The 12414-nt window shown below is 39.0% G+C and overlaps 1 protein-coding gene across 1 annotated transcript in view; it reads right to left on the bottom strand.

The window, feature by feature from the left end:
• The window catches only part of IL17REL (interleukin 17 receptor E like), a 64210-nt gene that overhangs the window by 3986 nt on the left and 47810 nt on the right, over positions 1-12414 (bottom strand). Inside the window, exons 13-16 of the mRNA XM_087722561.1 lie at positions 10138-10283; positions 7191-7256; positions 4959-5016; positions 2958-3074 (exon numbers count right to left, since the gene is read on the bottom strand). Of these exons, the coding sequence (XP_087578687.1) occupies positions 2958-3074; positions 4959-5016; positions 7191-7256; positions 10138-10283 (387 nt within the window). The remainder of the gene's footprint in view (positions 1-2957; positions 3075-4958; positions 5017-7190; positions 7257-10137; positions 10284-12414) is intronic.

Raw genomic sequence — 12414 nt, 5'->3', positions numbered from 1 at the left:
ATCATTCCCAAAGCATGGAGGTTACCTGCTACTCCATTCTAACTGGCCATTCCACAGAAAGCTCTTGGCTACTACGGCCAGCCATTGTCCTTTTTCTGAGAAGATGGACACACCTCATTTGCAGGTGGTCATCTTTTTTATTTTCAAAGAAACCTTATGTTATCTATTTAAAGGACACCTGGGAAATTCCATAAGATTCCAAAGGCAGTGAAAGGCATTGCAGCATTGGAGTTCCACAATTCCACAATTTTTAATTAAGAAATTCAGTATTAAAAAATCAGCTGGGCTGACTGAGAGATTGATCAGAACCAAAAAAGGTCTCTATGTCTCATTGAGTTCCTTGCACTCATTGAGACACCCTACTAGAATTCCCAAATACATTTTATTTGGCCTATAAAGGTAAAGATAAAGGTTCCACTCGGACATATGTGCTAGTCGTTCCCGACTCTAGGGGGCGGTGCTCATTTTCATTTCAAAGCCAAAGATTCAGGGCTGATCAAAAACATCTCCGTGGTCATGTGGCCGGCATGACTAAAATGCTGAAGGCACACGGAACGCTGTTACCTTCCCACCAAAGGTGGTCCCTATTTTTCTACTTGCATTTTTACATGCTTTTAAACTGCTAGGTTGGCAGAAGCTGGTACAAGTAACAGGACCTCACTCCTTTACGCAGCTCTAGGGATTCAAACTGCTGAACTGCTAACCTTTCTGTCTTAGCCACTGAGCCACCGCGTCCCTATAACTTTGGCCTATAGTATTGTCCAAAAGCATCCTTTATATAACACAATTAAAGGGATGTCATCATTCCATTTTGACCAATTACTGTAATATCAGTATTAAGATCAAATTATATAAACCAGATTATTTACTACTGCTTATACAGTAGTTTCATAAACAATATTGGTTTTATTTTTAAAGTCTGAACATTGCAATTCAGTACAGGTTACATGATCAATTAATCACTAAGTAACTTATGGGAAGCATGAGAATATGATGTATGTGTGAATCAGCCAATAAGTTCATATTATGACTTTTTAATTTCCCAAATAACCATCAGATATAGAAATCCACCAGGAAACTATAAGTGGAAGGCTTTTTAGAGTTGGATATTTGAGTGAACAAGTCTTACTTAGACAATTTGAGAGTTGTATCACAAAATGTATTGTGTCCTGAAGAGGACACAAAATGGCTCACATGTTGATTTTGTTTGTACACCTCTTACTCAGAAATGGAAAGCATGTACAGCAGTGGTGGGATTCAAAAAAAATTACTACTGGTTCTGTGGGTGTGGCTTGGTGGGCATGGCAGGGGAAGGATACTGCAAAATCCCCATTTCCTCCCAATCAGCTGGAACTCGGGAGGCAGAGAATAAATGGGGGCGGAGCCAGTCAGAGGTGGTATTTACCGGTTCTCCAAACTACTCAAAATTTCCGCTACAGGTTCTCCAGAACTGGTCAGAACCTTCTGAATACCACCTCTGATGTACAGGAAAGCCACACACAGAAATTTAGCTTTTTAGGAGACATATGGATCAATGGAATTATAGCAGCACATATTAACATATCTACTAATGCATTCAAATGTGAAAGGAAAGTCAAATACTATCACTCTTTATCATTGGAATTCTAGAGCCAACATTATATTTTCTAATAAATGTGGCAACTTCAGTAAGGAAATGATTATGGGAAGTTCAGACTGCTTGGAAAGTACCAAACTAGTGAAGACTGAATTTATAGAATATTGACCTGCTGTAAGTGTCTAGTATAAAATCTCAATCTATTATGTAAACAAAACTGGAGATTTCATACAAATATTAACTTTTATTGCTGAAGCAAGAAAAGGTTGATTCTTCTCTTGAAAGTGATTTAGAGGTAATTGCAGTCATGGGGTGGACTCAACTTGTAATCCAAAAGTCAAAAAATACATATAAAATTTCTTATGGACATACTGGATACTTGGCACACCCCAGAAAATTTGCTTTTATTTTATTTTATTTTTAACTTCATTTATTTTTGTGGGTAGTTGTCACATTTTTTAAAACGCAGCGCCAACTATGATCTGAACTGTGTATCTAAAAATGCCTTAGCAATTCTTGTCTCTGGGTTTCATATAATACCCAAAAGTGTTCATAGAAAACATTTGGCTTGGGAATGCAGTACCTCTCGGAAAAAGGAAATAATGCATCATGTTGTCATTACGTGACATGTCATGACAGTTTTTCCCTTCACAGAGCTGGGGTGGGCATGGCCTGTGCATGATGCACCCAGCCAGCAGGCCGCCAGTTTAACACCCCTAATTTAGACGTTGTCTCTGGTTGTTTGTTTATTTATAAAAATATGGAAATGGCTCATTTTTATCACAAAGGGACTCTGGGAGGTGTATAAGCAAATTAAAACATAAACTATATATAAAATTTATATGAAGCAAAAAATGTCAAAATTCAACATTAAAAGTTAATTAAATTAAAATAATTTAATTATGAATTTATTACTGGAAAATTGGGTACCCACAATCCTTGCCTTCTATTTCCTCTTCGTGGCAATATTTTACTATTGCTGTAACTGGATCTCAATTAAATTTCATATAAAAGTAGATTTCACACAGAAATGCAAAACAATAAGAACAAAGGGTGCTTTACAATTCCGATTGTAATCAAATGCAAATGGGTAAAAAATGCCCTGAGTATTCAGTATAATATTCAAAGGAAAATTTACATGATGAAATTGTAAAAGCTATCATTTTTTTAAAAAAAAACAATTGTACATTTTCCCTATGCAAATTTTCCTTGAATGTTATTGTGAAAATACAAAGCTAAGATAACAGGCCATTGGCTGATTGCGTGTTAGTACTTCTAATAAACTTCTAACCCAGTGTTGATTAATTAAAATCTACGAATTAAAACTAATGTTCTATTGTATCAACCAAATTGTTGACTTTTCCACTGCATAAATCAGTACCTGACAAAAGTTTGTGTCCAAGGAGAGCCAACATGATTAGAAATATGGCAAGAAATGATATGAGAGAGAGGATGCTTAAGGAATATTCATAATATTCTTGAGTCCCAGTAGAGGAGTCTGGAATTAAACAAAATAGTATCTTAGATGTTCATCTAAGAATAAGTAGGGCCTTATTATTATTTTTTTATTAAATGTTGATAGTTCTAGTTAAGGCCAAATCATTGAGAAGAAAAAAACAGACAAGCACCATGTAAATGAACTAATATTTGCAGTTAACATGAATTAACATCATGGCCATTTACCATTAACCACAATGCTCAGATAGCAAAGTGGAAGATCCAATGGAAGTTAAAATGGATGTTGGCATCCATTTTAAATATCACAGGAGTGTTGCTGTCATCAGCAATATGAACCCAGTAATATAGAAAACCTCCCAGTGGACAGTTTGCTGGAAATTCAAGTAGTGAAATTCCCCAATTTTCAATTGTTGGGAGTGGGAGAAAGGGTGAAATACATGAGATACAAACAAGGAATTCTATATTTTGGCATCTGTATTTCTTATCATCTGTTTGCTTCAATTCCTCTTTTTTTTGAAAATATGCAAAAGAATCTTTCCTTCCTAAACTATTAGAACAAGAATGGACATAGAATAAGAATATGATCCGTGGACCAGAGGTGGATTCCGGATCCCCGTCGCAATTGGTACACTGCGACGGGGCCATGCATCCACCTCGGACGCCCCACGGTTTTGGTACGGTGGCTGCAGCTCCCAGCTGCCACCGATACCAAGCCGTACCGCCCGGAACCCACCACTGTCCTTGACCAAACAGAGTATCATGCTCTCAAAATGCTGTTGTATCTTTTGCCCTCAGTACAATTCGTTGAACAATGACAAATCAATAAGCTCTGTGCTTCATCTACATACTATTACAATTCTTCTTTGTCTATAACCTTTAACTGTGCAAAATGGTGCGTCATGGGACAAGAATTTTTGAAATAAGGTATCACAAATGGACTAACCTAACAGAGGGTATTTAAAATACAGGAGCCTTGACTCCCATGGAACCGAAATTTGGTAAATTTTATAAAACATTTTATAAAATTAGACATTTTATGATGTAATATAAAATGCCATAAAGTATTTCCTGTGGTCATTTCCTGACCACAGGCTACATATTGTAGTTCACCACAGGCTATTTTCAAGGCAAACACTGTACATCTCTGAATCTCATAGATAATCGTCTTGAGAACCCTTAGCCTTTATTTTCTTTTTTCTTTTTTGTACCTTTGAGTCAGCATTGACTACTGAGGACTGTATTTTTCCTGGCCAAATTTCAGAACATTGCTTCCTTCTTAGGGCTGAGAGAATGACCGGCTCAAAGTCACACATTTGGCTTTATGTCTAAAGTGGGACTAGAACTCAAGGTATCCTAGCCTGATGCCTTAACCACTCCACCAAACTGGTTCTCATCTTTAGCCTGCCATCACATTCACAGTCAGATTTTATCTAGAGCTCTGGAGGTTTTATATGTTAAGTCAATATCTTCTCTTACATTGTCCTCATATGGCCATCATTACTGTAAACTTGGTAGCTGCATAGTATCTTCTTGCAGTTATCACTAGGATGGCAATCACAATAGCCCATATGTATTTATTAAAGGTTTTCACTTCATTGAGACATCTTCTTGGGGTCCTCAGAACAACCCTTCATATTCAAGAGGCAAATAGTCTTGACAGAGCCCAAAATACATCAGCTGCCCACCACACCAGGTTGAGAACTCTAACTCTCCAGACTTGGTCACTTTAAGATGTGTGGACTTTAATTCCTAGAATTCTTCAACCAGCCTTGGGGATGGGGAATTCTGAGAGTAGATGTCCACACATCTTAAAATTGCCAAAGTTGGGTAGTAGTGTGCTAGCTTCCCAAATCACTTCTGTTAGGAGCCCTTAGGTATTTTGCCTTATCTCATATGCAATAGCTTTTTTTCTATTGAAACTTACTGCAGGGTAAATCACAGACATATGAAGAAACAGAATACTCCACATCCGTCCTCCATCCCTTGTTTAGAAAAGAAAAGAAAAGAAAAGAAAAAAAACATGTTCCTGAATAATCATGAGAGACAGCATGCAATAAAATCCAAGTACATATATTCTCAGGGGTTTTTTTTAGCATATAAATGAAGTACAATTTTTTTAAAAATGTTTTTTAGTTTGGGTTATGAAAAATCTGCAACAAAATAATCAACCTCAGAGAGCACCAAGGACCCCTCATTTCAACCCTGAACTACAAGTATTCTCCTTTATTAAAAAGAACAGCATTTAGTAAGCCTGAATAGGTAAGCACTCTTGAAGAGTTATCATAGGGATGATTTCAAATGGGTTCAGGTTGGCCAGCACAGTTTCTAGAATACTATTTCTCAACCTTGGCAGCTTAAAGATATGTGGATTTTCATGTCTCATTCCAAACTACCATGGTTGAGACTGCATAAAAAGAATATCTTCTCATTGGGTATATCAGAGGTGGGTTCTTACCAGTTCGCACCAGTACAGTACAACCAGTTCGTCAAATCTACCGAACCGGTTAGAAGAGGCTCCACCAGAAAGCAGGTGACACCTACAGAAGAGGGTCCAAAAATTTTTGAAACCCATCACTGACGCACACACACAGACTCACACAGAGAGAGAAAGAGAAAGAAAGGAAGAAAGAAAAAATGAAAAAAGAAAAAAGAAAGAAAAAGTGAGAGAGAGATGAAAGAAAAAAAGGAAAAAGGGACAGAGAGACAAAAGGAAGGAAAGAGAGAGTGAGAGAGAGAGAGAAAGAAAGAAAGAAAGAAAGAAAGAAAGAAAGAAAGAAAGAAAGAAAGAAAGAAAGAAAGAAAGAAAGAAAGAAAACACATGGCCGACAAGCCACTCCCACCAGGTCATTTCTGACTGTCACTGACTGTCCCTGAAGTTTTCTTGGCAGCATTTCAAGAGTATCCTGTCCTTGCCTCCTTCCAAGGGCTAAGAAAGAGTGATTGGCTCAAAGGCTACTCTATTTCTGCACTGCAACAATCCAGGTGATCACACTAGCTGGTAGCAAAGTTATTGTGAAGACTTTATGTTCTCAATTGATGAGGAACTGTGTGGAGAACTTCTGATCAAACAAGAGGTTTACCAAACCCACTTCCAGGGCAAGTATTCTCATTCAGATAACTGCTGAAATCTGTCATCGTTTTTTTTTTTTTTTAAAGAAAGATAATCAACCATGTGGAAGCTGCAAAAGTTCTTTAGAGGGAAATGTGCTCTCTCAAGTTCACTGCACTCAGCAATAACTCTCTGCTTTTTTTTTTTTACTTGTGACAATGAAAGCTGCAAAGAAATAATAAACCTGAACTTATAAAAATACTTTGAAGCAAAATACCATATCAGAAGATCACTTGGTGCTCTTAGTGGAACAGAAAAATGACAAAAAATTGAAAATATCAAAGTTTAGCAAATTAAAAGGCATTTGAGCGACTCCACTTTCAGGATCCCTATTTATACACACCCAAGGATAATGGTGCTAGATTGTGCAGGATGAGCAAAATACACACTGACAATAGGGATGCTTTGGCCAGCAGATTATATACACCCCAAACCTAAAAGTAGGAGGAAGAAAGAGGACTATCCAACTCTTTGTGCCATTTACTGCCTGCAAAGTAAATTACTGCTCCTAATGTTTGCATTTAGCTGGTTGATTTATAGAGCTGTGTTTACTATTACTGCTTTATGTGCATGCTTTTGGCCTGAGTTGGCCATTAAAAAAATGCATGACACTGATTTGCTGCTGGGTTTGCTGCTACTTATGCTATGATTGCCCTCAGTTCGTGCTCCTCATGGTACGAAGGCTTTTCCCATCCTGCCCAGCTATGGCGCTGCTCCTACTGCTCACTTTTAATGGCAGCTGATGCGTTTGGCCACCACCTGGGCTCTGATTTCTCTACATCTTGGGGAAATTACTTCTAAACAAAGCAGGGACTGAATCCAGATCATCCTCTGAGAAAACTTTGAAAATATTATCTCTGTCAGCCGGAAACAGCTGCTTTGCGTAATTTAAAATGTTGAATCATTTCCCAGATTGTTAATGTCATTGTAGTTTAAGGTAAGATGTTGTGATTTTATCTTTTATGTGTTACACACACACACACACACATACTTTTAGTTATTAATTGCATGCAGATCCATAAGAAAGCTTAATATCAAAAGATATACCTTAATGCAGACATCTGGGCCACATGGTTTCTCTGAAATGTTGACAGATGGTAAACTTAATCCATCCTGGAAAATACAAGTCAAAACCAAGTTCCTTCAAGAAAATAAAGCCATATAATCTTTTTGATCAGTTGCCTGTCACTCATTCTGCGGTTTCACAAACATAGTAGCTTTAAACATAATGATTTCTCTGTTTCTGACATGTTCATTAAGCTTGCTATGCTATGGTACTCATCTGAAGGTGCTTGTTAATTGGTTTAACATTTGGGAATACATGGGAAAATGTGTCCTATTTTCTCAAACTCTGGATATCATGTTGGAGTTTCTGAAATTGCCATTTGTTGATATCATAGGGAACATAGATGCCAGTCAGTAGATACATTGATTTCCAAAATGTGAAATGAGGAGAGGGAGGGAGGGGGAGAGACAGAGAGACACAGAGAGAAAATACTCTACATATTGCCAAAAAGAGACTATTGACTTACAATCAGGGACATGCAGTCAGGGGAGGCAGGGGAGGCAAAGCCTCACCACTGTCATCATGCAAAGAAAAAAAATGTAAAAGGAAAAAGGCTGAGCTAGTTGCTGCCAGAGTCACAGTGGATGACTCTGCTTAGTGCTTAACTGTTTAAAAAAGCCTCTAAAAAAACGCCCTCTACAGGAGGAGGCAGGAGAACCACGTGCCTCATCTAGTCTGACTTTATGATCACTCGAGCAGATTAAGCAAGGGTTAAAAGCCAAAAAATTCCTTATGTAGATGAGGCACGTGGTTCTCTCGCCTCCTCCTGTAGAGGGCATTTTTTAGAGGCTTTTTTAAACAGTTAAGCAGAGTCATCCATTGGGGACTCTGGCAGCAGCTAACCCAGCCTGACCTCAGCAGCTCTTGCCTTTTTCCTTTTACATTTTTACATTTTCATGATGGCAGGCAAGAGCAGAGTTGAAATCCTCTGTGAAACAGCTGGAAAAGAAAAGGTACGTCTACGTGTGGATCAGAGGGAAGGGGAGGAATTCAAACTTAATCCTCCTGGTGCAACTTTGTGTGTGGGGGGGTGTTTGTTTGTTTGTTTGTTTGTTTCTTCACTCAAACAAACTCTCTGTCAATTTGAGAGAGAGTTTGTTTGAGTGAAGAGAGGGAAGGGGGTAGGAGAGGAAGGGAGGGCAGCCCGCCAGCTCAGGCGGGCGAAGGTCACTTTCTTTCACCCACCTCTGTGTCCGCGGAAGCCCGCCAGCACATGCCGGTGAAAGAGACTTTCTTTCATCTGCCTGTGTCTGCAGCAGCCCGTCAGCAGAGGCGGGTGAAAGACCCGCCTCTGCTGGCGGGCTGCCGCGGACACAGGTGGGTGAAAGAAAGTGGCAGCCTGCCAGCACAGGCCGGCAAAAGTCACTTTCTTTCACCCACCTGTCAGAGCTCAGGCAGGCGAAAGAAAGAAAGCGCTCAGGCACTCTCTCCTCTCCCCCGACACCCCCGACAGGTTTCGCCCACCTGTCATAGCTTAGGCGGGCAGGTGAAAGAAAGCGCTTTAGACAGTGGGGTGTCAGGGGAGAGGACTGCCTCACCAGCCATAAACCTCACTGCACATCACTGCTTACAATTATGTTGAAGCCCCACCCTAAAAATAATACAATCTGGTATAAAAGCTAGGAGTGGATTTCAAATTTATTCAAATCAGTCTGGATGTAAGAGTTTGGCAGCCATTCCTTTAATAAATATTTCATTTTAAACATTATGCAATAACATTTTATATACTGAAAATGCAAGTGTAGTAATCTCTGGAAGAAAAATATGAAAATATGAAAGAAAAATAGGGGCGGTGTTTCTAAAAAATAAAATCCTCTTAATTCTATGAAGAAATAAGTTTTTAGGTCAGCTACAATTGCTGACTGTGAAATTACTATGAGAAAATTAGGAAGGATGGGCCATGTAAAAGTCAGCATGGGAACTTTGTCTTTAAATCATTCCCCAGCATAGCTCTAAAGAACATTTCAGGATTTTTTAAAAATGTACATCTACTTTCAGAATAAATTCCTTGCCTACTGACAGGCCCCAGACCATGACATGTGGTGATTCTTCTGAGCTGAGTGTTTGTTGTTTCACACTTAAAGACACATACAGTCTTGCCAGACTGACAGCTCTACCACCTGCATCCACAATATATTCTGTGAACTATTAGGGAGGGGCTGTGTTGCTTGTTCCACTTATGTACTCCCTCCTGGGAATCTACCTCCTCACTACATTCCATCATAGCTACAGCTCAGCTGCATATAGTTGTTCTCCGTGATTTAAATATATTGCAGCATTAAGAACTTTAAAAGGTGAAAGATTTATATGATCTGAAGAGACACCAGAGTATAAGAACTTATGTTCATATGTGTAAATAACTGTGAGCATGGTAAGTATATATATAGATATATAAGGTAAAGGTAAAGGTTCCCCTTGCACATATGTGCTAGTTGTTCCTGACTCTAGGGGGCAGTGCTCATCTCCGTTTCAAAGCTGAAGAGCCAGCGCTGTCTGAAGACGTCTCCATGGTCATGTGGCCAGCATGACTAAACAGCGAAGGTGCACAAAACACTGTTACCTTCCTACCAAAGACGGTTCCTATTTTTCTACTTGCATTTTTACATGCTTTCGAACTGCTAGGTTGGCAGAAGCTGGGGCAAGTAACGGGAGCTCACTCCGTTATGCAGCACGAGGGATTCGAACCGCCAAACTGCCCACCTTTCTGATTGACAAGCTCAGTGTCTTAGCCACTGAGCCACCGTGTCCCTATATAGATATATAGTTCTTTCTAACATAGATGTTTCTCATGTATTGCATACCTCTTAGTGTTTTTAGCTGAGATGAATTTGGCAGGCATCTTGCCATTTTAGCTGAGATGAATTTGGCAGGCATCTTGCCATGCTGGATTTGCTTAAGCACCTTTGAAACATAAAAAGTTGCACTAACCAATGAAAGGACTTTGAGGCTTCCAGTAGAGTTGCATAAATGCAAGTTGGTTCTGTTACATACAACTACTGAAAACTCTGCTTCAAAATGTGATGTGAAAGAAACTTGTATTTGTTGTTCCATCACAGCAAGTCGCATTTTCCAAGCTGAAAACAGAAAGAAACCCATCAAACTGGTATGTAATTCTAACTGGATTAATATTTCAGTTAACATACCTTATTATTATAATGATTGATTCGGCTTAGAAATGGTGATCGGACCAGATCATCCACTGAATTTCAAGTTGAACCTGTTACCTGGGTCTCCTTGACCTAATCTAAGTCACCAACTTCTACACCACACTGGATGTTTATTCCATCCTGATGCTTACAAATAATAATAAAAGGCATTCTCATAACACTACGGCAAGCATACTTTTTGAAAAATGTTTCATGCACTCATAATATTTTTACATTTTTATAGTATTATGGTGGAATCATATTCCATGAAGTGATTTTGAACTGAGCTTCAAGGCATCCTCCCTTCCATGAGTCTTATTTCTACTTCTAAAATTTGCATGCAAGCCTCTCCACTTTCATCAATTCAATTTAATTCAAACCTGTTGGCATTGGGTATGGCTAGTCTAGAGAAAAGGAGGACTTGGGGAGACATGGTAGCAGTGTTCCAATATTTAAAGGGCTGCTACAAAGAAGATCAATCTATTTTCCAAAGCACCAGAAGGCAGGACAACAAACACTAGATGTAAATTAATCAAGGAGAGAAGCAACCTAGAACTAACGAGAAAGTGAAAATGGCTTGCATTCAGAAGTTGTGGGTACTCCATCACTAGATGCTTTTTAAGAAGATATTGCACAGCTACTTGTTTGAAATGGTATAGGGCCATGATGGCGAACAGAGCCCTCTCTGCGGACACACAAGCCATCACTCCAGCTCAGCTCTACTGTGCATATGCATGTGCCTCCCACTGGGCAGCTGGTTTTTGGGTCTCTGCCACGCATGCGCGGGGGTGGGGGAGCACAGGGGTCATGCACACATGAGGGGCCTGTGCAGGGCTTTTTTGTGCACATGTGTGAGGTTGCGTGTGCATGGGTGGGGGCTGTGTGCAAATGCACGGGGGTCTCACACACACATGCACGGGGGCAAGGTGTACAGGAGGTTTGCGCATGCACTACATTATGGGTACGTGCGCACATGCTTTCAACACAGCAATGAAAAGGTTAGCCATCACTGGTATAGGGTCTCCTGCTTGAGTAGGGGATTGGACTAGAAGACCTCCAAAGTCCCTTCCAACTCTGCTATTCTGTATTCTGTAAACTAGCCATGTGATTCTAAGAAAGCTATTGGGAAAATATATATCAAAGTTCATTCCTTCTGGAGCATACTAAACAATCAAACAATCAGAATAAAACTGGAAAACCTCCAGTTTTAAACAAAGTTTCCAACAAATACTAGCCCTGGGCTGAATATCTACAAAGTTTGTAGCAGGGATGTTATGCTTTCATGAACTTTAAAGTGCCATCCCAGATTAAGTTCTTAATAAATAATGTATACTCATATTTGAATATACTGAACATGTGAAAGAATAAGGAGTTCCTGGAAAATATTAATCTAAACCTGCCTAAGTTGCAGATTCCAGCTTGACCTGAATGACTAATAGACAATTAGCATCAGTTTGAAATAGTCAATATACAGATGATTTCCATTAGAATGAAAAACTGGATCGTAATTGGTCTTTGGAGAGAGCTTATGGAACAGAGATGTCACGTGGATCAGATGAACTTTGGTGGATGACACTTGCCTGCAGTTTCTGAATATCTCCTTCAACTATTTAATATACAGAATTAGCAGATAAGTAGGTGGGGATTCAAGTATCTATTAAGTGATTCCTATCTTTCAGTTGATCTGTGTTTGTAATTTTAATCATAAAAAGTAATTTGTATTAAAGTATTCCTTATATGAGGAACAATCTATTGAAAAATCAGTTAAATTAACTGCTCGTTCTACTTTCTTATGTGAGCAATGGATGAGCCCTGTCTGATTTCCTTATAAGGACATCATATAAATATCCTTATGAATATCCTTTATAAGGATATTTCTTCATAAAGACAGAGAGGATCAAGGGATTCATAAACACATAGTAAACTTCTTTTCATTAAAATTAGGAGTTTACTGGATTGATTGAAATGCACTTAATATTTCACTGCAGTTTTGATGATGGAAATGCTGAATGGAAATTTTATTGGGACATGATGAAAACCAGAAGCTAGTATAATTAAT

This window comes from Thamnophis sirtalis, unplaced genomic scaffold, assembly GCF_051295495.1.
Source record: "Thamnophis sirtalis isolate CommonGarterSnake01/CBP01778 unplaced genomic scaffold, rThaSir2_p1.2 scaffold_9, whole genome shotgun sequence".
Taxonomy (NCBI): Eukaryota; Metazoa; Chordata; class Lepidosauria; order Squamata; family Natricidae; genus Thamnophis; species Thamnophis sirtalis.
The sequence above is the reverse complement of the archived record's forward strand: the minus strand, read 5'-3'. Positions and strand labels throughout refer to the sequence as shown.